Source organism: Channa argus, chromosome 1 (assembly GCF_033026475.1).
Source record: "Channa argus isolate prfri chromosome 1, Channa argus male v1.0, whole genome shotgun sequence".
In the NCBI taxonomy this organism is placed as follows: Eukaryota; Metazoa; Chordata; class Actinopteri; order Anabantiformes; family Channidae; genus Channa; species Channa argus.
In genome coordinates, this window is record NC_090197.1 from 6,933,455 (window position 1) to 6,961,418 (window position 27,964).

At 39.7% G+C, this 27,964-nt stretch overlaps 4 protein-coding genes and 1 long non-coding RNA gene across 6 annotated transcripts in view; 4 read left to right on the forward strand and 1 right to left on the reverse strand.

Moving 5' to 3' along the window:
• LOC137101015 (major histocompatibility complex class I-related gene protein-like) overlaps positions 1 to 27,964 on the forward strand; it is a 207,927-nt gene that overhangs the window by 178,783 nt on the left and 1,180 nt on the right. Inside the window, exon 5 of the mRNA XM_067478818.1 lies at positions 27,317 to 27,619. Within this exon, the coding sequence (XP_067334919.1) occupies positions 27,317 to 27,619 (303 nt within the window). The remainder of the gene's footprint in view (positions 1 to 27,316; positions 27,620 to 27,964) is intronic.
• The window catches only part of LOC137100452 (major histocompatibility complex class I-related gene protein-like), a 185,966-nt gene that overhangs the window by 147,346 nt on the left and 10,656 nt on the right, over positions 1 to 27,964 (forward strand). The gene's annotated exons all lie outside the window — the stretch shown is intronic.
• LOC137100755 (major histocompatibility complex class I-related gene protein-like) lies at positions 603 to 12,517 on the reverse strand. Its single transcript, XM_067478550.1, has 6 exons — positions 11,237 to 12,517; positions 9,920 to 11,032; positions 5,597 to 5,863; positions 4,881 to 5,156; positions 2,443 to 2,742; positions 603 to 1,639 (listed from the first exon to the last, which is right to left on the reverse strand). Exons 2-6 carry the CDS (start codon positions 9,966 to 9,968, stop codon positions 1,497 to 1,499), a joined length of 1,035 nt encoding a protein of 344 aa, XP_067334651.1. The 5' UTR covers positions 9,969 to 11,032; positions 11,237 to 12,517; the 3' UTR covers positions 603 to 1,496.
• On the forward strand, positions 16,180 to 20,910 carry LOC137100580 (major histocompatibility complex class I-related gene protein-like). Its single transcript, XM_067478469.1, has 7 exons — positions 16,180 to 16,633; positions 16,827 to 17,093; positions 18,127 to 18,402; positions 18,643 to 18,945; positions 19,358 to 19,459; positions 20,181 to 20,198; positions 20,380 to 20,910. Exons 1-7 carry the CDS (start codon positions 16,585 to 16,587, stop codon positions 20,421 to 20,423), a joined length of 1,059 nt encoding a protein of 352 aa, XP_067334570.1. The 5' UTR covers positions 16,180 to 16,584; the 3' UTR covers positions 20,424 to 20,910.
• On the forward strand, positions 21,346 to 23,489 carry LOC137101110 (uncharacterized). The gene is made up of 3 exons (XR_010910997.1): positions 21,346 to 21,480; positions 21,613 to 22,221; positions 22,644 to 23,489. It is a non-coding gene; the product is annotated as an uncharacterized lncRNA (long non-coding RNA).

Consider the following 27,964-nt stretch of genomic DNA (forward strand, 5'->3'; position numbering starts at 1 on the left):
GTGTGATGCTTTCTTAGCTGTCTGCTCTCTAGTAGTGACACAAGGAAAAACCCACTGATCCACAGAGCTCAGTGTAATTTTAAGTAAACCAACTAAAGTTTCTATCATTTATTACGCTGCAGTGCTGTTTCTTCCTCTCAAACACTGTCAGAAAATAAGTGATATATTGTAGAAGGCCACAGTTGTACTTTTCACACCAGGTACCTATATGTACCCTTGTGGTTTCTTTGGAGCAGAGAGCAGCTGTAAGAAGGCAAAGCCATTTCCATCTGGTATTAGTACAACGAAAACATATTCATGAAAATAATCGTGTCGCTTGATAATTTTACCAACATTTTTTCTTTATTTCTTGTCCAGTTTAGTGGTGATGAAGGCTTCAACATCAGCGAGCTGCCACAGTAACCCAGATGGACTCCATCAAACGCTGAAACACCCACAAACAGGGATGATTTGGAGTCCAGAGGATGTGGTGACATAATATATCAGAGAGTGATTCACTATGGGACTAAACTCATTTTAAAATGATTTTTTTAGATACTTGTACATGAAAATTCTGTTTTTCTGCATTAACTTTACAGTGTAAATCAAACCACTAGTCAACAGCTAAAGTGGATCTTACCTGAATATGTGACAGGAAGAAATATGAAGAGAAAAATAAGCTTCATTTTCTGTGTAGTCAGTACATGTCAAGCACAAACTGCTGGAGTTAACTGTGCGAGACCACAAACAAGTCCAGTCACTGCACTTCATATCACAGCCTGTGTTTTACTGTTTGGAATGAGGACAAGGGGACAAAGTGCAATAAACTCTGACAATAGATTCAAAGAGAGGTATGTTGTTTGAGCACACAATTAAAAAAAGTCTTATCAGATCATGGAAAACCCGAAAAGTGTGGGTGAGGGAGTGTCCACACCTGTGCAGCTCCAAACTAAATCTGAGGCTGAGTAAGAAAGAGGGAAAACAAAGTGAAACATTCATTGGTTTAATTCAAACAAGATACTGAAAAACAGATCAAAGATGCTGAACACTTTGATATATTACTGCAATTACTCTAATGCTTCTGCCAGTGTCTCCACAATTTGACTTTATATTTAACTCCAACATGTTTAAAAATGTTTTTTAAGAATAGACAAGAATAGACAAATGCACACGTGAGTTTATGTAGCAAATTCACTTCAGACACAGACAGAATTTTTACTTATTATGTTAAAAGTAATATAGCAGGTTACTATAGTTGTGTCTTTCATTTACTAGATGTTTGCACAGCAGATTGTGATGAGTTTGATGGAGGCAAAGGTTCTGAAGCCACAAGCAGAAAGAAAAGTGAAATTGTTTAATGCTAAATAAAAAAAATAGTGAATGGACATGAGACAAAGCAAGTGTTCATAAGCACAAAAAAGAAGAGATATTACATTTGGCTACATATTTAATCATAAATATAATATTGCTGAAGTTAAATCAACATGTTAAATCCAACAGTGGTATAAAAAATGGCTTCATGATAATTTAAAACAGCTCCATCTGTCACCATTGTTCTTCTTCTTCCACCAGATGAAGAGTCCAGTGATGCAGGCTGACAGCAGCATCAGTCCTACAACAACTCCAACGACAGCACCAACAGGAACCTGTGAGGGAGGAACTGGAACCAGAACAGAACATTTAGACTGAAGATAAATTCATCTTTGTGGCATCGACTTTAGCTTTTTAGTATGAGAAGCAGATTGTGTGGAGCTAAAACGAATCATTTCACCCACTAGACCAGATGAGCTGATGCATTATAAGATAAATACTTAAATAAATACTTTTTCAAATTTATCTTCAGTTTGCTACTTGTTGGAAGATTTTTCTTTCTTGCTTTGTTCACTTGGTTTTCCTTCAGTCCTGGGGTGACTGTGGCACAGGAAGGTAGAGCGGTTGCCCACCAATCTTGCAGTTGTTGTTTCAATCCCCGGCCCGTCTGGTCACATGTCGAAGTGTCCTTGAGCAAGACACTGAACCCCAACTTAGTTGCTCCCGGTGAGTGTTGGCCACCTGCATAGCAGCTCCCCCATCGGTGTATGAGTGTGTGTGTGTGTGATTGTGAATGGGTGAATAAGAAGCAGTGTAAAGTGCTTTGAGTGCCAATAGGTAGAAAAGCGCTAAATAAGTGCAGACCACAGAGGATTCTTTGGCTTCTTGGCTTGTTTTACTCTACATGTGGTGTAAACTGTGGGATGATACACTGTAAACACAGATCTGTCATTTTGTAAATTATGTCCAATCAATTTGCCAAAGTTAAAGCAAACAGGATGCACCTGACCCCAAAGTCAGTGCTGCAGCAAAGGGTCTGAATATTTGGTAATGAGATGCATCAGTTTTTGATTTGTTAATCAATTTGCAAAGAAAGTGATGCCAATAATGATTCTGTTTAAGGCTGTTTCACTGTATTTATCTCTGTCTTACCCCAGTTGGTCCTGATCACTGCTTTGTCCAGTTTGGTGACGATGTCATCAACACCAGAGAGATTAAACACACAGTCGTATCTCCTCAGATCTTCAGGTTTGACTGATTTAATGTTCAGATCAACTGTCATCTGGAAGGTTCCATCATGGTTGGGGAGGATCTCTCCATGGTCCACGTCCTCATGAAGCTCCTCTCCATCTTTCCTCCAGAACATTGTGGCTCTGTCAGGGTAGAAACCTGTAGCGTGGCAGCTGACTGGAGAGGACGGAGACTTCTGGAGGACAGACACTGACGGACGAACTGGAGGAGAGAGTGACTTGTATTTATCACTATTTACTGTCCAATAACAAGAAAACAAAAATAGGTCATTTGCACAGTGGCCCCTGATAAATCTAGACTCTCTTGAAGTTATCCAGGTCCTGGCTGTTTGAAATAAAATCTGCAGTACATTAACAATCTCAGTCTTCTTTTCCTTTGGGCTGTTCCCTTTCAGGAGTCGCCACAGAGAATCATGTGCCTCCATCTAACTCTATCCTCTGCATCCTCTTGTCTCACACCAACTAACTTCATGTCCTCCCTCACTACATCCATAAATCTCCTCTTTGTTCTTCCTCTAGACCTCCTGCCTGGCAGCTCCAACCTCAGCATCCTTCTACCGATATATTCACAGTTTCTCCTCTGAACATGTCCAAACCACCTCAATCTGGCCTCTCTGACTTTATCTCCAAAACATCTAACATGAGCTGTCCCTCTGATGTCCTCATTCCTGATCCTGTCCATCCTCGTCACTCCCAAAGAGAACCTCAACATCTTAAGCTCTGCTACCTCCAGCTCTGCCTCCTGTCTTTTCTTCAGTGCCACTGTCTCTAAGCCGAACAACATCTCTGGTCTCACCACCATCTTGAACACCTTTCCTTTCATTCTCACTGATTCTCTTTTATCACACAACACACCTGACACTTTTCTCCATCCGTTCCAACCTGCCGGCATCGCCTCTTCACCTCTTTTCCACACTCTCCGTTGCTCTGAACCATTGACCCTAAGTACTTTAAGTCCTGCACCTTCTTCACCTCTGCTCCCTGTAACCTCACTGTTCCACCTGGGTCCCTCTCATTGACACACATGTATTCTGTCTTGCTAAGCTTCATTCCTCTGTTTTCCAGAGCAGACCTCCACCTCTCTAGATTTTCCTCCACCTGCTCCCTGCTCTCACTACAAATCACAGTGTCATCTGCAAACATCATAGTCCATAGAGATTCTTGTCTAACCTCATCTGTCAGCCTGTCCATCACCAGAGCAAACAAGAAGGGGCTCAGAGCCGATCCTTGATGCAGACCCACCTCCACCTTGAACTCCTCTGTCACACCTACAGCACCTCACCACGGTCTTACAGCTCTCATACATGTCCTGCACCACTCTAACATACTTCTCTGCCACTCCAGACGTCCTCATACAATACCACAGCTCCTGTCTCGGCACCCTGTCATACGCTTTTTCTAAATCTACGAAGACACAATGCAACTCCCTATGACCCTCTCTGTACTTCTCCATCAGCATCCTCAAAGCAAATACTGCATCTGTTGGACTCTTTCTAGGCATGAAACCATATTGCTGCTCTCAAATGTTCACCTCTGCCCTTAGCCGAGCTTCCACTACTCTTTCCCACAACTTCATTGTGTGACTCATCAGCTTTATTCCTCTGTAGTTGCCACAGCTCTGCACATCTCCCTTGTTCTTAAAAATTGGCACCAGTACACTTCTCCTCCAGTCCTCAGCATCCTCTCACTCTCCAAGATCTTGTTAAACAAACTAGTCAGAAACTCTACTGCCACCTCTCCTAGACACTTCCATACCTCCACAGGTTTGTCATCAGGACCAACTGCCTTTCCACTCTTCATCCTCTTCAACATCCTCCTCACTTCACTCTTACTAATCTTTGCTACTTCCTGCTCCACACCATTCACCTCTTCTACTCTTCGTTCCCTTTCATTTTCCTCATTCATCAACTCTTTAAAGTTATCCTTCCATCTTCCCATCACACTCCTGGACCCTGTCAATACATTTCCATCTTTATCTTTAATCACACTAACCTGCTGCACATCCTTCCCATCTCTCCCTCTTTAGTGTCCAACCTAACATACAAGTCCTCATATGCTCTTTGTTTGCCCTTTGCCACCTCTACCTTCACCACGCTGCATCTCCCTGTACTACTGTCTACTCTCTTCAGTCCTCTCAGTGTCCCACTTCTTCTTAGCTAACCTCTTTCTCTGTATACACTCCTGAACAATCTCAGTATTTTTATAAAAACGTGTTTAACATCAACCTCCAATAATTCCTCCAATGCTCCTGCTCCATTTTGTACTGTTGGAAAATTGACGATATTTTTGCCTTTTAAGATGAATGATGCCACATTTTTTTAATAAAAATGTATTCACTACCTTTTCTCTGCAGAGAACTCTTCCCATACTCCAGATACATGTTTAACCACTGAATGCAGTCACCGGTGAGGAACTTTATGTTGTAGTTTAATAAGGCGTTGTGTTGATCCCACATGGGTTTGAAGGTGACAGCCTGTTCTGTGTAAACCCATCTCTGGTTCTTCAGGTCCAATAATATGAAGGTTTCTCCATCATAACCGTACTGCTGATATCCACCAACTTCTCCAGTTTTATCGTCCCGTTCACAGCTGGATATCTCCTGGAAAAAATGAACACCTGAGACAGAGACGGCAGCCAGCTGTTATCAGATACAGAGATACAACGTAAGGTTAGATTACATGACATTAAAAATGATAAATGCTTATTGCATTGTTTCTAGAAATAGGCTTTGCTGCAATGTTTGTGGCATAAACAGTGTGTGTGTGTGTGTGCACATAGACTCTGTCTGTTAGGTACGGGATGGCAGTGTGGCTGCAGAATATAGCCACATTCACACTATATTCTAAGCACCAAGGTGTAGAAAACTCCAGCAGATGTGATTTGTACTTTCCAGTGTGTATAAGGAAGTATATACTTTGAAGTTACTTCAAATGAGGCTACATGTATTTAGATGGATATATAAATATAAGGCTTCTCATAGTGTATCATGGTGTATCATCTACAAATATTCTTATCAATAAATATTAGCAAGTTAAAAAGAATTAAAGTAGACATACCTCCAGTTTGGTTAAAGTGCTGTTGTATTTTCTCAGTAATTGCTTTTGAGAACTGATAGGTGGCAATGCATCTATTTGTGTGCCAATCCACATTCTCAGGTTTGTCTTCATTCAGTTTTTTCACCCAGTCCTGTCTGGGTTCTGCCCTCTTGCTGATGCTATCACAGTGACCCACCTGAACTCCATCAAATGCTAAAACCGCGTCAAACTCTGGGAATGTTTGGAGTCCAGACGAAGTAGTGTGGAAATATGTCAGGGAGTGTTTCACTGTGGGATAAACCGACGTTTTCAGGTTAAAGAAAACAGTGAAAATAATATTTTAATGCAGTTGTCAATTCTATGAGCACAAAAGTTTTAATTCTTGTTTAATTGCTTCATAGGCCAAAGAAAAACATTGTAGATTATTGCTGACTGCTGTATGAACTTTTTAACACCACATATGTGAACATTTTGTGGATGGTTAATTTTATAAGGGTATTGACGCTAACAGGGCATTTTCTTAGTCATTAGCTATCAGGCTACATGGTAAAGCCCCTGAGCCCCCTAATGCTGACTTCATCCCTCCGCACATTATCTGTTAGCATTTATACTGATCAGGGTCACAGGAGGCCTGGAGCCCATTGGTCCAGAGGTGGAGTAAACCCTGGACAGGTCTCCAGTCTATCTCAGGGCAGCACAGACACAGAGAAAGGCTGCAGCAGGATGTTATCACACCGTTTCATTTCTATTGTCACCATCACAGATATGGACCAGTAGGGAAACGCTCTCCACACTCGCAGGCTCAGTAGCCAAGTATCATGTTATATCATGTGGCACAATGTCATTTGGTTTAGGCACAAACAAAGCATGCTGGGAAAAATTAATGCAAAGAAAAAAACAGGACACTTAGGGTTAGGAAAGGATTGTGTGGTGGTTTAAAATACAGAAACAACATTAGCTAAAGTAACAACACTGAACAATGATATTAAACAGGATACAAACTGAAGCCTCATGTCAGAATCCTGTCTTATCACTTTTCAATATGCAAAGTCACAATTCAATCCTCAATTCAGTTTGAATTATTTTATCAAAATTAGCCAATTACAAGTTGAATTGTCAATTAAATATGTAGTTTGGTCATGAAATTTCAAACTGGATTATGCAACTGACAATTCAGTATTAAAAGTTGCAATTCAATATTTATTTGAAACATTGTGTGACTGTGCAAAGACTCTGTATATCAGTTACACTCAGCTCGTCCGCCTTGTTCTCCAGAGAGATCACGTTTCCAGTAATCACAGATGGGAGATGCGGCCTGAATCTTCTCTCCCTCGCTCGCCTGTTTTCTGTTCCACCCTCCGCCTTTTAATAGCTCTGCGGCCTCTCGCTGTTTTTCTCCTTATTTCGTCGTTTAAAGTCCGAACGAAACTTAAACCCACGGTGCCGGTCTGCTGCAGCCCCATCAGCTGTTCCCGACTGTAACCACATGAGCAGCTCCAGCTCCGGTCACAGCTTGAAGCAGAAAAAGCAAAGAGAAAAACTCCAACCACACGATCAGAGAGGGGAAGCTTTACACAGCGAACCGGATACTTTACTGTACTAAAATACTACACTGAAATATGACTCAGCTGCGGCTCTGCCCGCGCAGAAAGACCTGCACCTGGTTCAGCTTTTATTCAGTTTTTTTAATCAAAATAATTTCATTTCATTTCATACGGATTTATTTGGAGTCTTTAGAATTAAATGAACATTCATCCTGCATATCATTGCATTTTTGCATTTTGACTGTAAATTGATACTTGTCTTCTCAAATGTGACCAAAAAGGGAAGAAGCTGAAGCCGAAGCTTATTTCTAACACCACCCTTTGTAATCACCTACACATTTATACTTTAATCCTCTCAACATCCCCAATAGGACAAAAAAGTAATGGTCAAATGAACAAACAGAAAATAAGAAGACATCATGTCAATGAACAATCTGTTCCCCAGTCATGTTGAACTACTTTCTTACTTGTTCAATGTGTTTTTTTAAGTAGCTTCTTAAGAGAATTTTGCATGTTTTTAATTCATCCGCAAATTTGTCCCATTAATTTACTCTCTGACTGAAACACATCTGCTTTTCAAATTTGTTCTGGCTCTAATTTTCTTCAACCTAAAGGCTCCTTTGAGATTTTAGCAACTCTCTCTCTTGAAATCTATTTTGTATGATGTTTGGTAGCATTTATTTTAAACTTGCTTTATATAATATCTGAATGATTTTAAAATCCTCTAGATCATCAAACTTTATTATTGTGATTTGAGGAACAGATGGTTTGAGGGATCTCGATAATTGATAATTCTTACAATTCATTTGAATTCAAGTGAATTGAGGATTGAATTGTCCCTTTGCAAACTAAAGTGTCCATTGCAAAATGCATTTTCAAATTGTATGACCAAACTGAAAATTAAATTGCTAATTGAAATATGATTTGCCATTTGAATTATGAGCCCCATACGCTTTGATGTCTTACACCTCATCATCGATTTCTTCTTTATAAATTATTATAGTTACAACACTGACATCTACATGTCCTAACTTCTGCAACTGGATTATCATCTGTCTCCTTTCTTCTGTATACTTCCTGTAGGATACTACAATATGTCCTACTGTCTCTTTTTCTAAGTGACAGTAGGTGTTTTTTTTCCTTTGACAGTAACACACTACACTTTTTCTACTCAGCATTTAAAACGTCAGAATCCTACAACCCTGAGATCCTGAAGGGTAAGTGAAAACCAACAGATTAAACCTAAAACATTTACAATTAAACCATAACAGTGTTTACATTATGTCTCACAGATTAATTCAAATGCCTACAAATAAAAATAATACCTGAAGAAAGACAAACTATTGTCCCTCTCTTGTGACCTGTACAGTCCAGCAGCTGAAGTCCTGTTTAAATCTGCAAATGTAAAATAAATGCAGTGCTAAAACAAAAGTCAGAAATACAATATTTCCCTCTGAGATGTAGTGAAGTATAAGTTAAAGTTAAAGAAAGTACCAGTACCTCAAAATGGAAAAACTCTTAGTTTATTGCCTACGTGTAGTGACTGTCGTTCACTTCCCAGCCTCCTCACAATTACAACAAAACTATGTAGAAATGTGTAAAATCGTAGCTTCTCTGCTAAATACATAACCTGGTGCCCCTCTTCTTCCACTCCAACACTGGCTCAGAACATGGAACATGATAACGCCATAATTTACATTAATGCAGAAATGTTATAGGAAATAAGTGCAGTTTACTGTAAGAGGGGACACACACTCTAACCCCAACCTGATTTAAATCTTACCCACAAAAACAAGTATTAACCCTCAAACAGGCCTTTGAGGTTGTGAGGTCTGGAAAAAATGTCTGCACAGCGATAAACACACAAACAAAAACGCGTGAAGATGAGTCATCACCCGAAAACTGAGATTATTATCTCAAGATTAGGACATAAAAAAAAAACAGCATTTTTTTTAAATTAAGTTTTATTGAAAAGTATAATATACAGCATTTAAGGCACATTCCAAAAACAAGATAAAGAACATAATCAAGCTGAGCAGTAAACTAAAATGTAAATAGGGTGAAAAAAATAATAAAATCAAATCAGATAAATAAAAGAACAAACTAAAGGAGGAGCTATTTGAAATCAAAGTGCAGTTTCGACTCATTCCTGCAGTGGTTCAGGCAGGACTTTAATTTGAGGCATCTGCATTTATGTAGGAAGAATTTCCCCAGTTATTATAAAGAAAGTCCAGGTTTCTATCTGTAAAAACATTTCCAAACTAAGAATAGTATAATAATGCCTTTCATTTGTACTCAGCTCTGTGTGTGTCTCAAAAAGAAATTCACCTATTTCTATATGGAACAGCATAATTGGCCGTTCTGGACACGAAGAAAAGGAGATTAATATGTGACGTTCAGGAGCGGGACCAAACCTTAAACACACCACTTGCCTCCATGATCGTCCGAGCGTTTTCGTTATTCGTACCCCAACCATCTACCCACCCACCCAACCTTGTTTCTTTTTTTCACAATTGCACGGTTTTTCACTCATGACGTCATCATCGATCCGTTATGATTCAGCAGATGCTACTTCTACATTTTATCTATATTAGACTCATAACTTATCAGATTAATTTGTATTAAACTTATCAGATCCCTGCTCGTGACAGACACGTTAAACAGCTGAGCTGACCTGGTTTTTGTTGCTCTTCAAACAGCAGAAACTACGGTCGTGGCCTGTTGTAGCCTGCTGATGTTCACCAGTTCCAACAGCCAGTAAAGTGTTTAACCCACCGCAGAGGTTTAGAGCTCATCTTACCTGACTCCGTGACAGGAAGGAAGACGAGCGGAAAAACTATTAGCTCCATCTGGTTGGTGAAATGAGATGGCGCTTTTCTACCTTGTTGCTACCCGAAGCGCTTCACGCGGCTTCTGGATGAGATGCTGGGCAGCGGGCCAACACTCTACGGGAGCAGCACTTCCTGTCCAGGTCTCGACCGAATCGATCCGGTACGAAACGGATGCAGTTTCCATAGTAATAGTAATAAAATAGTAATAAAAGGTCGATGTGATGCGAATGTTTCACAGCTGAGCTGGAGGAAAGTTTTAGGTAATAATGGTGCTGATGCAGCCAAAAAAGCCCAAAGTGGAACAAAATATTAGAATAAATTAAATGACCGCTGCATCTGCACTGTTCCACGACATTTGATCAGGTTGAAATACAAAAGTAAAAGTACTCAAGTTCCTTCGAACATCACTACAGGTAATAAATTATCTTCTAGATTTTTTATTAGGGGGCCGGACTGTTAAAACGTCTGTGAAATGATGAAATGCACATGATCAGACTAATAGTTTGCTGATTCGGCGTTTTCTCTGCAGAAGGATCTTCCCATACAATTCAGCATGTCCTCCAACATTACACCTTTCACTTTCTGTGAACACAGTTTAAAAAGTATTAAAGAACATTAAAAGTGTTCGTGTGACAGACACAGTATTAATAGATATTAAACAGGCTGAGACTGGATCCAGATTCAGTTTCAATAATAATAGTAATATTCAGTAATATTGAACAGAACAAACAACGGGGATTATGACAGACAGCAAATACAGAACACAACTCATTACATTAACCAAGGAACTAAGTTAAATTACACGGATCATCAAAGGAAGAAACTAGAAATCTCTTCAACAAGGAGGGCAACACATGGACTTGGACCTTAAGAGACATTTACCAAGTAAAACACACATCAGGGGAGAACTAAATACAAGATGGGACCTATAGGTGCCCAGTCAGCACTTTTGCCACAGCATTTTGGATTAATGGAAGGTTTTTAGGGAGTAATGAAGCCTCCCGAAAGTAGAGAAAAACCTGTAGCATGGCAGCTGACTGGAGAGGATGGAGACTTCTGGAGGAGAGACACTGAGGGACGAACTGAAGGAGAGAAGGAGAAAGAGAAAGATAAAGAAAGAAGTAAACCATGGAGAATGAGAAAAGAAAAAGAACAATGATAAGATTAAATTCAATAGGGACATATCAGGATTAAAAGAGAAAAAGGGGGAGAAACAATTAAAGACTTAATTCAGTGTTTATATGAACATAGTTTAGTTTACATATAGAATTATAATGTGATTCTACCTGTTCCAGTGATTTGCAAAGTCCGTCCCATTGTCACTGCTCCTCGTGCGGTAGGCGTATTGCGTCACTTCCTGTTTCTGCACACTCTTAGGTTTCTACCGAAGGACTGTTTACTGATTAATTACAGCTCTCGTTTTACTTAAATAAGTGATTTCTTCACACAACAATTAATGTTTGAGTCGTAACATATGCTTGTATTACACAACCACCTGCTCTTGCAAAACATAACCAGCTAAAGTTTACAAATTCCAGATTTCACCTATATTAGCTTCGTTAGCTTAGCAGTTATCCATTAGCAATGGCTTCTCTGTCTCCCTCTGTTTCTCCTTCTCTCACTTGCTCGGTGTGTCTCATGTTCAGTTTTTCCTCTGCCTCCTTTAGTGATAATGGTTTATGTAATAAGTGTAAGGTTTTTGCAGCTTTGGAGTCGAGGCTCACGGAATTGGAAGCGCGGCTTCAACTCAGCTAGTCAGGCCCCGGTAGCTGGTGCGGGCCGACCTAGCGTAGCCCCTGCTAGCTGTCCCCCGGCAGTTCCCGAGCAGCCGGGAAGCCAGTCCGGCTGGGTGACGGTTCGTAAGAGATCTAATGCTAAACAGACGCCCGAGGTTCACCACCAGTCGGTTCATGTTTCCAATCGATTTTCCCCACTCAGCGACAAACCTGCTGAGAAACCAACTCTGGTAATTGGCAGCTCCATAGTCAGAAACGTGAAGTTAGAGACTCCAGCGGCTGTAGTCAAATGTCTTCCTGGGGCCAGAGCGGGCGACGTTGAATCATATTTGAAACTCCTGGCTAAGGATAAACGTAAATACAGTAAGATTATTGTTCACGTGGGAGTTAATGACGCCCGATTACGCAAATCAGAGGTCACTAAAATGAATGTTGAATCGGTGTGTAACTTTGCAAAAATCATGTCGGACTCCGTAGTTTTTTCTGGACCCCTGCCAAATCTGACCAGTGACGACATGTACACCCGCATGTCGTCATTCAACCGCTGGCTGTCTAGGTGGTGTCCAGCAAACGATGTGGGCTACATAGATAATTGGAAACTCTTTTGGGGAAAACCTAGGCTGATTAGGAGAGATGGCATCCATCCTACTTTAGATGGTGCAGCTTTCTTATCCAGAAATATGGCTGGTTTTATTAGACAACCAAAAGTATGACAATCCAGAGTTGAGCCTAGGATGCAGAGATCCAGTCCTACACGCCTCTCTGCAGTGTCCTTACAACCGTCACCCCCCCACAACTCCCACATACCTATAGAGACTGTGTCTGTTCCCGACCAACTAAATTACATAAACTAAAATCGACAACAAGAGGAGTTAATCATGATAAACTAATAAAAGGTAAGACTACTCCTTACAGAACAAAACCCCAAAACTATTAAATGTGGAATATTAAATATCAGATCTCTCTCTTCTAAATCTCTGTTAGTAAATGACTTGATAACTGATCATCAATTCGATTTATTTTGTCTCACTGAAACTTGGTTGCAGCAGGAAGAATATGTCAGTTTAAATGAGTCATATTAATGATCATGTTCCTAGAAGCACAGGCAGAGGTGGAGGAGTAGCAGCAATCTTCCATTGTAGCTTATCAATAAATCCTAGACCTAAACATAGTTATAACTCATTTGAGAGTTTTACTCTTAACCTTTCACACACAAACTGGAAAACTCAAAAACCACTATTATTTGTTATCGTGTACCGTCCTCCAGTCCCTTACTCAGAGTTTTTGATTGAATTTTCTGATTTTCTATCTGATTTAGTGCTTAGTACAGATAAAGTCATTATAGTGGGTGACTTTAACATTCACTGCGTTTAATTCATTATTAGATTTTATTGGTTTTTCCCAAAATGTAAATAAACCCACTCACTGTTTTAGTCACACGTTAGACCTTGTTCTTACGTATGGAATTGAAACGGATAATTTAACAATATTTCCTCACAACTCTCTTCTGTCTGACCATTTTTTAATAACATTTGAATTTACAATAACGGACTATACAGCAGTTAGGAAACAATTCCACTGTAGCAGATGCTTAAGTGAAAAAGCTGTCAACAAATTTAAAGAAATTATTGTTTCATCATTTGCGTCACTATATGTTAATACAATGGAAAGTAGTCTCCTTAATGTTACTCCTGCACAAGTAGATTATCTTGTTGACAATTCTGCAGCCTCACTACGTACAATACTCGATAGTGTTGCCCCTCTGAAAAAGAAGGCAGTAAACCAGAAGAGGTGATCTCCATGGTATAGTTCACAAACACGCAACTTAAAACAGGAAACACGAAAGTTAGAAAGGAAGTGGTTCCAGAAATTTAGAAGAATCTCATTTAGCCTCAAAAAATAGTTTAAAAATGTACAAAAAAGCTCTGTGATGCCAGAACAGCATATTATTCATCATTAATAGAAGAAAACAAGAAAAAAACCCGGTTTCTGTTCAGCACTGTAGCCAGGCTGACTAAGAGCCTTAGTTCTGTTGAGCCTAGTTTTCCCTTAACTCTGAGCAGCAATGACTTCATGACTTTCTTTATGAATAAAATTGTAACTATTTGAGAAAGAATTCACCAGATCATCCCCCCAAATATTACAGATAGATCTTCATGTACAGCAGTGCTAGAGTCATCAATAAGGCCCCAATCCCTGTTAGACTGCTTTTTACCCATAGATCTCTCTGAGCTAACTTCAATTATTACCTCATCCAAACCAACAACCTGTCTGCTAGACCCTATTCCAACTAAGCTGCTCAAGAAGGTAGAATGGGAGGCAGAGCCTTTAGCTATCAAGCTCCTCTCCTGTGGAACCAGCTCCCAGTTCAGATTCGGGAAGCAGACACCCTCTCTACTTTTAAGTCTAGGCTTAAAACCTTCCTTTTTAATAAAGCATATAGTTAGTTATAGTTATGCTGCCATAGGCTTAGACTGCTGGGGGACCCACCCCCCAATGCACTGAACTCCTTTCCTCCTCTTGACCATCTCTCCTCTCCTCTCACCCCGCAATTGTCACCACTGTATGTCATTAACTCTGTGTGTTCTCTCCCGTAGTTGTCTTTGTCCTTCTCTGTCGCCCTCTCTCTGTCCCTTTCTGCAGGTGTCCCTGGCTTTGAAGCTGTGTGTCTTCCAGCCTGCAGCTACTGGTCCTACCAATCTGGTAGAACAATGTTTTGTTGTTGCTTTTTGTTGCTCTGTTCTTTTCTCTCTCCCCTTTCCACTCACCCCAACCGGTCGAGGCAGATGGCCGTCCACCCTGAGCCTGGTTATGCTGGAGGTTTCTTCCGTTAAAGGGAGTTTTTCCTCTCCACTGTTGCCTATGTCTTCCTCCAGGGGGAATTGTTGGGTTTTCTTTATACATCTTTATAATCTTGACTTTATTCTGTAAAGTGCCCTGAAATGACTTTGTTGTGAATTGGCGCTATATAAATAAAGTTGAATTGAATTGAATTGAGAGCGGTGATGATTGGTGAAGCTGGAGGCATGAACTGGGAACAGGAAGTGAAGAAAAGGTGGTACAAAATAAAAGTCCAGGGCAGGAAGTGAGTGGGAGTGTCAGATAATGACAGCTTCATTTACTGCTCTTCTTCAGTCTGACACAGACTCACAAACAGTTTCTTGGTCGTCCATGTCTTCTCTCTCTCTGTGAAGCCTGTTTCATATATAAAGTCTGGACACTGGAGGTGATTGACTTCATGTATGAAACAGGCTTAAGAAAGAGAGAGAGAAAAGTTGTTACCTCTGTTTTACTTATACATTCAGAAAAGTTAAATTGAAGGCTTTAACCCTTAGATGCATAAGTTCGTCAAAAATGACCCTGTGCTGTTGTTTTCTAGCAATATCTTTGTAATGAAGAGTTGTTATCATTTCATAGTCCAGCTTTTTCTTTTTTCATGAGATGCAAGTACAAGAAAGAGCAGAGAAGAAGTTTTTTTCATGATTCTTTGATTGTCAGGAATATATATATTATATATATTAATAATAAAGAAATCACTTATTTATATATTTATATCGTATATATACTCAGTGGAGCACACAGACTATAACACATACTCTTTCACACAGTTGTCATAAAGGACAAGCACAGCTCATTTGTGAGGTACAAAAATGGTAAATGGTCTGCACTTATATAGCGCTTTTCTACCTATTGGCACTCAAAGCGCTTTACACTGCTTCTTATTCACCCATTCGTACTCACAATCACACACACACACACTCATACACCAATGGGGAGCTGCTATGCAGCAGGCCAACACTCACCGGGAGCAACTAAGTTGGGGTTCAGTGTCTTGCTCAAGGACACTTCGACATGTGACTGGAGAAGCCGGGGATTGAACCAGCAACTGTGAGATTGGTGGTCAACCGCTCTACCTTCCTGCGCCACAGTCGCCCAAAACAGAAGCTAACATTAGTGAATGTACTATGTGTGTGCGTGTGTAAGTGTGTGTGTGTGTTTTAATAGCTACATATTGAACAAAACTCGTGTTTGGATCCACTCGGGTCTGGCACAGTCCTGAAACATTTCCTGACATATTTGTCATAGTTTCAGTGTTGGATGGAGTTCAGGTGCATCACTGTGACTGCAGCATAAAGAAAAGCAGAATTAAAGCAGGACTGGGTCCAGAAAGTTCCGGAGGCAAACACACATTTTATATTTTTATATAAAGTCAAACACCATAACTTACACCAAGTTGGTCAGACTGCTCAACTTTTTAACCCATAAATGTTATGACAGACCCAAAACCTCAGGGGATTTAAAGCCCTACTTTTACTACATACATTAAAATACAAAACACAAAAGAATAAAGATGAACTTACTAAGACCACAAGCAGACAAATGTCCAAAGTCCCAGCAGAATGAGCAGCAGCAGCCTCCCACACCTGCTTCACATTTCTCCTCTCTCCACCGCCCTACATGAGTCCTAGTGTCTACCTGCCACATAAGTCACAATTTATAGTGACATTTGTGGATCTACAGACGTGGGAACTTCATTTCCTAATTGTTCTTTAATGTTTGTTCCTCAGAAACACATTTGTGTATCGTGTTGTAAAGTGGGTCCCGTTATAAGTCACTTCCTGATCTGTCCAGAGGGGGGAGACATTTAACATGTAATGTAACTCAAAAGAAAGGAAAACTCATTTAAATACGCGGTGTATCATCAATGAAACAAATGGCTTTTTAAGGACATTTGTATTAGGTTCTTGTCTCTACTTTACTATTTCAGTGTTTTCTTATTATCGCAGCATTGAAATCTGGCGACGTTGTGGGATTTGTGCCAAATATCCAACCACTCCCATCTTTCACAGAGACCGAAGCAACTCGATTATTTCTCCGTGATTCTTGATCAAATCAGGATGAAGTCGTTATTTCTGTTGCTTCTCTTCTGTCACGTTTCATCACCAGGTAAGTTCACATTTCAATCTCTAAACTCTTTACTTCAGTCTGCACTTTGTCCCTGCGTCCACAGTTTTACCTCAGTTTGAAAAGACTTTAGGCTTCAACTGAACATGTTCACACTGTAAATGTCCCATTTAGGACAATATGTGTACAGTATATTAAGGCTGAATACTGAATGTATTTTTATGTTGTCTCACAGTGAAACATTCCCTCAAGTTTCTCTACACTGCATCTTCTGGAATCCAAAACCTCCCAGATTTGATGATATCTGTCCTGGTTGATGACGTTCAGGCAGTTTACTGCAACAGCAACAAAACCAGGGAAGTAAATCACGATGTGTGGAAAAATCTATTGAAAGATTATCCTGGGCTCCTGGACCTGTGCACTAAAGAATGTTTAGAGATACACCCTGAACGCTTTAAATCCAGACTTGACAGAATTATGCAGCACTTCAATCAAACTGAAGGTGCAGTATGTTCTATGTTCTACATCAATTGGAAAGTAATGGGAGGGAGTTTTCACTGGGGGCAGATTAAAGGTGACAGGACCTCTGAGCTTGAATTACATGACATGGCTGCTCCTCACAGAAATGACATATCAAGACCACAACACACTGATCTACAGCACAAGAATGAAAGTGTGAACTGATTTCTGCTTCATGACCTCATCATGAAAACACACTGATCATTAAGTATGAGGAAAAAAATACTGCTTTACTTGAATGTTTATGAATTTTTTTTTTCTTTTTCTGCATCACATTTCAGGAGGAAATAGTATAATATACATTTTGCTGCAGCTCATTTGTCAGACAGCTATTACACTGATTATTTGTCAGTAATCCTGTGCACATCTGCTCACTTACCAATCAGGAAAATACTAGTTTTTCTACCACAAATCTCTGTGCATTCCACAGACTTTTACATCTTCACTTTATTAATAATCTTATATGACCCAGTCTGGGCAGCACAGTGGGGGAGTGTCCACAGCTAAAAGGTCCCTGTTTGAATCCACCTGCCGGCTGCAGCCTTTCTGTGTGGAGTTTGCATGTCCTCCCTGTGTTTGTGTGGGTTTCCTGTACTCTGGTTTCCTCCCACAGTCCAACAACATGCATGTTAGGTTCATTCCTGTCCATGTTGTTCCCCACCTCTTAGTACTAGATATATTCTTGTCAAAGAATGATCTATATGTGTCGACTTCTGGAAGATAATTCCAATAAAAGTCTGGGTGATATTGTGGTTGTTGATGGCAGTGATGGACTCAGGCTGCTAATGATTGATGCAGAGTGTTCAGCAGGTTCATGCTTATGAAGGTAACCTTCACCAAGTGACTAGACAAATTAATCAGGAGGCCTGGAGACACATCAGAAACTCATCACTGTGCTTCAAAGAGCAACAGAAGAGATCATTTCTCCCAGTGACCATTAAACTGTACAACTCATCCCCATAAATCGACTGAAAACTGATGCACTAAAAAATTGTGTTATTCTCTGTTGTTCTCAGGTGTCCACATCTTACAGTTGATGGAAAGCTGTGAAATGGATGAACAGACTGGACAGACTGTTTTGTCACAGTATGGTTATGATGGAGAAGACTTCATGTCATTTGACCTTAGGAAGGGAACATGGATCTCTCTAAAACCAGAGGCTGATATCATCCAACAGGAATGGGAGGCTGACAAAGACAGAATAGAACATAATGTTCACTTCCTCACTCAGGATTATCCTGAGAGACTGAGGATAGCTGTGAATTATGGGAAGAGCTTCTTGATGAGAACAGGTAGAATCACATGACCTGATGAAATGATATAATTCTATACGTTAACTAAACTATGTTCATATAAACACTGAATTATGTCTTTAATTGCTTCTCCCCCTTTTCTCTTTTAATCCTGATACGTCCCTATTGAATTTAATCTTATCATTTTTTTTCTCATTTACCTTTTCTTATCTTTCTCATCCTCCATGGTTTAATGCTTTCTCCCCTCTTTGTCTTTAAATTTCTCTCTCTCTCCTCCAGTTCGTCCCTCAGTGTCTCTCCTCCAGAAGTCTCTGTCCTCTCCAGTCAGCTGCCACGCTACAGGTTTCTACCCTGACAGAGCCACAATGTACTGGAGGAAAGATGGAGAGGAGCTTCATGAGGACGTGGACCATGGAGAGATCCTCCCCAACCATGATGGAACCTTCCAGATGAGAGTTGATCTGAACTTTTCATCAATCAAACCTGACGTCTGGAGGAGATACGACTGTGTGTTTCAGCTCCATGGTGTTAAAGACGACATCATCACTAAACTGGACAAATCAGTGATCAGGAAAAACAGTGGTAAGAGTGAGATCAGTTCACTGAAGCTTGTAGTGAGATTTTTACTACAAACCATGTATCATCAGTACCAAATGTACCAAATGTAGACAAGTTTGATAGGATGAAAATGTTGGCTTTGATTTAAAGTCTTCATATTTAACGTCTTCATATTTAACATCTTCATAATTAATGTTCGGGCAACAGAATAACTCTTATCAGAGTAATTTCTGTTAACATGGTGATTTCAGTACACAAACACAAGCATGTGGGACTTTACCAGCTCTGAGCAAATGCTGGTATTAAAAGAAACAAACTATTCCATAAAAAATGTTACTTCATTATCACTTTATCTGCTCATCCTCCACCCACATGCTGAACATTTACGACTGGATTAGATATAGTGTGAATTTTCTGGTTCCGTGTTCTCCCCCAGAGGTTCCTGTTGGTGCTGTCACTGGAGTTGTTGTAGGACTGTTGCTGCTGACAGTCTGCATCACTGGACTCTTCTTCTTCATCTGGAGGAGGAAGAACAATGGTGATGAAGAAAGATTTGCTCAGTCATTATGAAAAATTCTTTCTGGAAACTCACACTTAACATGCAGGTTGAACTATGATGTAATATATCAAAAACATTTATTGTAAAAGGACAAAAGTTTTAATCAAAGTTGTGAACTGGCAGATGGTAACTTTACACGGTAGATATCCTCAGTGGATGTACGGTGCCTTGCAAAAGTATTCACGCCCCTTGAACTTTTCCACATTTAGTCACGTTACAACCACATATGTAAATGTATTTTATTGGGATTTTATATGATAGATCAACACAAAGAGGCACATAAATGTCAAGTGGAAGGAAAGTGATAGATGGTTTTCAAACTTTTTTACAGATAAATGTCTGAAAAGTGTGGCTGCATTTATATTCAGCCCCCTGAGTCAGTACTTTGTAAAACCACCTTTTGCTGCAATTACAGCAGCAGGTCTTTTGGGGTTTGTCCACCAGCTTTGCACATCTGGAGAGTGAAATGGATGGAGAGAGTCTGTGAACAGCAATTTTCAAGTCTGCCACAGATTCTCAGTTGGATTTAGGTCTGGACTGTGACTGGTCCATTCCAACACATTTTTACTCCACTTTAACTTGCAACTCAGCGATAATATGTTGAAATAGATTATTATTACTACGACTTCAAAACAGGACAAAGTTTGTCTTTGTGCTCTTTCATGAATTCTGATTTAATGCTCTCTCTTGTGTTTTTCAGGATCCAGACCTGCAAACAGTGAGTTTCTCATAGGAAAAACAAAATATTATTATATTTTATATACTGTAATACTGCACATTTTGTTATTTTATGTAGATTGTTACCTATGTCATCTCATTTGCATGTAAAACTTGTAATCATTCATATCAAATTACATCATTTTAAGTCTGTTTAATTAAATTCTTTAATTGTCTTTTAGCTTTAGACGCTTCATCGTCAAACAAAAATTCATCCTCCATCTGATCACCGAGAATATTTCATCATTTAAACTGTGCTGTGGACTTAACAGTGTGCTGGCTTAGTGTATGATTATCATCCTGCATGTATTTAACATAGTATTCAATACTAATAGTATACTAATAGTGTACTAATAGTGTACTAATAGTCCTGCATTCAAAATCATATACATGTAAAAGTATTGAGGTATTATCAGCTAACAGTACTTAAAGCATCAACAAGGACACATTAGTACAAGTGGAACGAGTTTTCATTACTTTATGTTGCCTACAGTTACATTTTCTATACAAAGGCGACATTTTGAGTTGTAGGTCACCAGTGTTTAGACATGTAGTCAGTAACTTTCCACTTCTGCTAGAATTATTAACACTGGGTGAAGAAACTAGTTGAAGATGATCCTCAGCAGAAGCAGTGGCACATTCAGACCTGCATAAGAGCACATCAGGATTTAAAAGCTTTATTGGAGACCTTAAAACAGCAGCTGGACCCCACTGGAGGTACTGTATGCTTATTTTTATTTGTTCCTCCTTCTTGTTTATTGGTTTTTCATTTTTGCATTATTTATTTGGTGCTGGATACAAACCACTAGAGCACATGGACACATGTAGAGACACTGTATACTGCTCTGTCCATTCCACTAAAAATACAGGAAAAAACTTCGTCTCAACTCCACTCAGCTCCCAGAGGATGAAAATCAAAATCATGTTCTGGAGTCTCTGTGGGAGAAATGTGATATCTGTGTAAACCATCTCCCACTAGTTTCTTGAAATCTCCATTTTTCTTCCAGGTGTTCTCGTTTTACAGGAGATGTCTGGCTGTAAATGGGACAGTGAGACTAAAGAAGTCGATGGATATGAACAGTACAGTTATGATGGAGAAGACGTCATAACATTAAACCTGAAGGCTCAGACATGGCTGTTCTCCGAATCGGCAGTCAGCTTAAAACCCACGTGGGATAAAGACAAAAATCGATTACTCCACAGTAATACAGTTCTTAGCAACATTTGCCCTGAATGGTTGAAGAAGTATTTGGACTATGGGAACAGCTCACTGCAAAGAACAGGTAGAATCACATGACCACATGTAATAATGTCACAAGTTACATGTCATCAAACCCTAACGTCAGTGGTTTTGTTGCTTGACTCAGGATTCTGGAATCATGTGTTAGTGTCTAAATGTTGTGTTCTGGTTCCAGTTCCTCCCTCACAGGTTCCTGTTGGTGCTCTCATTGGAGTTGTTGTAGGACTGATGCTGCTGTCAGTCTGCATCACTGGACTGTGGACATTTTACTCCACTGTTGGGTTGAAATTGTTGATTTTACAAAATGACAACATGTCACAAATCCTAATTCTGAAAAAATGTGTCTGATGGTTAGAAACTTTACTAAGAGAAGATCACAGTGGATGATTAAATAACATAGTGTACAGTATGTTAAGATATCCTGCTCTTACTGTGTATTTGAAGCAGGAATTAGTGAACTGGGGGAGTTTGTTGTTTTTTTGTCCATGAACTGAAATTATTTTGTCCAACTATGTATCAGCTGTATCACTTTGTCAGATCAGTGGCTGTTTAAATGGATTTTGATCTAACAAGTTTCTTTAATCCTTTTCACTGTGGTATATTTAATACTTCTCATCTGTATTTCAGGATTCAGTCCTGCAAACAGTAAGTTTTCCTTTCTGAAATGTATTATACATGATTATTATTATTAATAATAATCAGTAATTTACTTCGTGTCCTGTTTTTCCATGAACTTTTCTGTTTTCTGCCTCCGAATCTCCATTGTCATGAGAATAAAATGACAGTGAGTACTGTTAATGTTGGTATAATGTCCAGAGTTCAGTTTTTAACTAGTATTTTCCATGGAGCTCATGTTTATGAATCACATGCTGCATAATGTGGAATCATAAGAAGAAGCTTTATATAATCAACTGTTCATTTTCTTCACCCTCATTTTCTTCACATCAAAAGTAACTGTGGATGCCAAATAAATGTGATGAGTTAAAATCTAAATCCAATCAAACCAATAACAAAATATATCAAACCCTAGTGGCTTCACACTATATAACATCCTCCACACTTAGACTCTAGAATCAGATTGGACAAAATTCATTTATCTTAGAATGGTACTTTTCAGCACAATCTGATAAATTATTCACTTAATGAAAGTTAATAATGTCCAATTTTACCTCTGAGAATTTACCATTTCTTCATGTGTCTTCACAGACTCCCAGTGAGAATTAATAGAAGACTCCACTGAAGTTACTGTGTCACCACAAATCTTTGCACTTGGTCAAGTCTGAATTTCATTTACTCACCAAGAAAACAACCAGGAACAACCACAACTGAAGGAAATTTGTGCTGCCGCCAAACTGTTTCTGCAGACATTTTAAGAAAAAAGATGAGAAAAACTAATAATGTCTTAATCCTTCAAGTGTCTCTTTTGAAATTTGAAGCAGGTAGTCGTCTAATGTGTGGCTTCTATGGTTATTAGCAGCAACTCCAGTAATGGGAGACACATTTACACAGCACTGAATTAACATTTCCACTGTTCAGACAGTAAAGAGTCTTGTTAGGTCACCTGCTACTGTTTTCTAAGTGTTATCATATCAACATATACAGAATCTTTAAATTCATTGCACTAATTGCTTCCGTGTATTTGGTTGTATTTTATTTTTAAGTTAAACTGTTTCATGATAAATGTGCTTTGATTTGCTTTGTGTTGTACTGTTGAACCATCAAATTGGAAAATTAGTCTCAGTATTATTCAGGCATCCACACTTTTCAGTATTATATCAGTGTTTCCGGCTCCTCCACATGTCGGCGAGAGTCAAAGTGTGATGGTCGAGGGACGAATAGTAGGCGAATGAGAAGAGCGAGCAGCATTGTGATTGTGTTGTTACAACAAAGAGTTTCCCTGTTTACTTCTCTGTGGCTTTTTTTGCTGTGTGTGTGTGTCTGTGTGTGTGTGTGTGTTTGTGTGTGTATGTCTGTGTGTGTCTGGGTGTTTCCCGTAATAACGAATGTTCAATGTTTAAATTTGAATCCGTCCATCCAAATAAAAGCTTTTACAAGTCCCTTAAACTTTCGACCAAACATTATTCTAGCATCTCACATACAGCCATAGTTTTAAATTCATTTTTAGCATTTGTGTGAAATCAAATCATTATGAATTTATAACAGAACCATTACACCCACCCTGCCATGATGGCATTATTCTTCTATCTTAGATCAAAAGCAGATTTTTAAAACTTGAGAGCATCAAATATAGATTCATCCGAGTCTGCACCAATGGTTAAGTCCCATCTGCAGGCTGCAGTGTTTCTGTCTGAAGTTTTCATGCTCTCCCCTCTGATGTGGTTTCCCTCCAGAGTCCTGACATTTGAAGACTAACCCCATTGACAGAGGAAGCCACTGTTCCAGTAAGTGTGAAAACACTGCATGAAGGAGAAACTGTCACAGATCACAGGCCTCCACAGAGGGAGGAGGCATGATGCTAAAACAAAAAGTGCTTGTGCTGCACATTTGTTCCATTCTTACTGAAGGAGTGTGTGGACTTTTACAAGGCGTTATTCCAATAGAGCTAATGAACTGTAGTCATATTACCTAAAACATGAGGAAAAAATGGAGCGGACACTACTTCTTGACCTTTATGTGTCACAACAGACAAAGGAGTTCATTTTCAGTTCAGGTTCTTCTCTTGTTGTGTTGCATTTGCTGAAACTAAACTCCAATGTTGGTCAGGTCAGACAGTTCCCACTGTTTTTGAGTTCATATTGACGACTTATATTTTGCTGAAGTAAAGTGTGAAATCCCGACTTTTACCTGTAACAAGTGAAGTGGAAAAGTTACAGGAAGGACTGGAAGTGGACAGGAAGAAGAGGTGGTGGTGGGAACAAGACATGGGATGGAGGCCAGACATTGTGCACTTTATTGATGATTGGTCCACGTGACCCACATATAGTAAGGACGTACATGTGGGACATTTTACTGTTGTTTTTCCCAATTTGTGAAAAGTGTTGGTGTCAAACCTAAACCCATGTTCTCTCTTAAGGTTAAGCTAAAGTTCACTTTCCTGTGTTCGTACTGTGAAGTTGCTCCATATGCAGCGCAGTGTGACGCCGGAAAGTGTCGTGATTTCAGGATGAAAATGTGTTTATTATTTATTATTTGTTTAACAATTTGAAGACTTTATAAACACATTTTATTACAGTACATGTGACGAGTTGAAAGCCTTTTTTTTTTTTGATAACTGCTAAATGAGCCTCCCCGTTAGTAAAAATCGAGTTCGATCCTCCCGTTTCACGGATTCTTCAGAAGCGGGATTTAACGGGTCAGTGCAGACGCAGATGCAATGACGCAGCCTGTCAGACCTGTTGGACTTTAGCTCAGCGTTAAACTATGTGGGAATCCCTGACAGATTGTGCCCCCTCCCTCAATGACGACAGAACGACGGATCCAACTCCCATGTAAAGTATTTTTCTCAGAGCAAGATGGAGACGCTGCTGCTCGTGTGTCACGTTTCATCACCAGGTAAAGTCGCGTTTTTAATCAGTCTGTTTTCTGTGCACGCGCTATTTAGGTCCGTTTCCGGCTGGTTCCCCCCCACAGTCCGCAGACATGCATGTTCGGTTAATTGGGGACAGGTAATGGAAACGAGTGATGATGGCACCAACATGTAGAAATATAAAGGTCTTTGTCCCACAGTGAAACACTCCCTCACACGTTTCTTCACTGCATCCTGTGGAGTCCCGACCCTCCCAGAGTTTGTCGGTACCCTGCTGGTGGACGGGGTTCCAGCATTTTACTGTGACAGCCACAACAGGAGAGAAGTGAAACAGGATGTGTGGGAAACATTATTTGAAGAGCACCCAGAGCTCTTGGACCTGCACATTGCAGACTGCTCTCAGAGATTTCCTAGGTGCATCAAATCCAGACTTCAAAGTTTCATGCAGCACTTCAACCAAAGTGGAGGAACAGTATGTTCTTTTATATGCACTTTGAAAAACCTCTCTGCATCTTAGCTGTAAACTAAGAGACGCTCTGCTTGGAGATACTACATGGTGCCATCACTCTTAAAGGAAAAGCTCCAGCAAAGGTCATCTCTAAAACAGAGGTCATAACATCTGTGTAAAGGTGCTGGGGTCAGCTCCACAGGTGATTCACCCCCATAGTCCCAAAAGAAACTACAAATAATAATCATTTCACAATACGATAAAACACTGTTTCCCAGTTTGCTGTATCTGCATGGATCATGATTGTGTCCTCTGGAAACTGCTGTTGTCATTGTGGTCGTGCTGCCCACAGGTTTCACTAAATGGCTTAGAGACGGAGACATGTGGCTTTAGCAGAATCTTAACATTGTGTGAATCTGTTTCTGTTTTTGTACAGTTAAAGTTTTTGTTAAAACGTAATTAAATCAGCATAAAACCAAGGATTTTTTTTAAATGCTGTTAGCATTTTTTTAGAGCAGTGTGAAAATGGAGCTGAAATACTGTAAAGTCGTCCTATGATATCAGATCCCACATTGTCATAAGTCTCGTTGGTATTCGATTTTCCTTTGGTCCTTTTCATTTCAGAATATTTAAAATAGGAAATTGAGCCGATAGATGAGCATTTACAATCCCAGAATTCCTCACCACAGTCCAGTTAAAGAGTTTGTTACTTTTTAATTCTTATTCATAATCATAATGTGTGAACACTGATCTTTCTTATTGCATGACCCCAGTTATAATGTGGCACATTATTTAGATCAATTCATCTGTATAATTTTAGTTCCTGATGAAATTATGACATGATTGAGAAAAGATAACTAATGTACAAATGAATCATAATTTTTAGAACTTTTAACTTTTAAGCGCAAAGTAGAGAAATCATCAGGAGCTCGGCAGTGACGAAGCTCAGGAAATTGGTTATAATTGTATAAAATATGGAACATTAAACACATTATGTTAAGATAAATAAATTAAGTCTGCGTCTACGTTAACATTAGGACAAGTCAAAGGGATTAAAAATCAGGCCCCTCTGGATAGATCAGAGTTTGTCCTCTGTGGAAATATGAACAGCTAGAAGTTTGAAGTGGCCCAGCATGTGATCACCAGCTCCACTGTGTTTCTGTGACGGCGGCTGGACAACGAGCTTGTTATATCTCAAATAATCAACACCTCTTCTTTCACAAGCAGATTTCATTTCTGGCCAAAGTTCACTGCGTCTCAGTGATCATCACATACTTGACTCCTTCAGGTGTCTTTCCTTAACGCAGCACGTTTGTCCCCGTACAAAGACATTTAGCATCAGTAGGCATTGGTTTGGCTTAAAGGGAAGGTGGACTGAAGTGACAGCAGTGCAGCGTTACTAAGTCATCTGTCCACTAGAGACGTCATTAGTGATTCCAGTCTCTTTGTCCTCTGTCTCCCTCAAGTGTCCACACTTTGCAAGTGATTGAAGGCTGTGAATGGGATGAAAAGACAAAAACTGTAAGTGGTTATTTACAGTTTGGCTACGACGGAGAAGACTTCATATCACTGGACCTGAAGACGCGGACGTGGATCGCTCTGAAACCGGAGGCCGACAGCTTCAAACGAAAGTGGGATGCTGCAGACGCTATTCTATATGAGAAGGAGGACAACCTCATTAGGCTTTTCCCCGAATGGCTAGAGACGTATTTGACTTACGGAAGGAGCTTTCTGCTGAAAACAGGTAGTTTAGAGACAAAAGTGTGTACGACTACATTTTGAACACACACACAGAGAAAACAGTACAGTTACACTCGGCCATGAAACTGATGTCTTTCGATTAGCTCTTGCTGTATGTCTTTAGTTGCTTCTGTCTCTTTGTCCTGATGTCTCCTTCTTAAATTGAATCATTTCCCCTTTCTCATCTTTCAATTTCTCCTCCAGTTCGTCCCTCAGTGTCTGTCCTCCAGAAGTCTCCGTCCTCTCCAGTCAGCTGCCACGCTACAGGTTTCTACCCTGACAGAGCCACAATGTTCTGGAGGAAAGATGGACAGGAGCTTCATGAGGACGTGGACCATGGAGAGATCCTCCCCAACCATGATGGAACCTTCCAGATGACAGTTGATCTGATGAACATTTCATCAGTCAAACTTGAAGACTGGAGGAGATACGACTGTGTGTTTAATCTCCCTGGTGTTGATGACATCATCACTAAACTGGAGAAAACTGTGATCAGGACCAACTTGGGTAAGTGTGGAACATATGTCTCTTTATTTAATTTTACTTAAATCTTTGGTCCACTAACTCTAGACTTGGGGCCTGTACCACAAAGTGAGTTCAACTTACTGTAGAGTCTTTGTCATTTGCTTAGACACTTGTTTTAAATCAGAAGTCACATTTAACAGTTACAACTCTGGCTGCAACACAACACTCACTGCTTAAAATGACACACTGTGTTTGCAAGTTGAATCTTTGCTTTTTTTTGCTAAAATATTGAATATTTTATGCATCTTTGAAAACAAGCAAGAGTCACTATCAAAATGTGTGGAAACCTCAGATTTGATGTTTGAAACTCAAATCAGTGTTATTTAA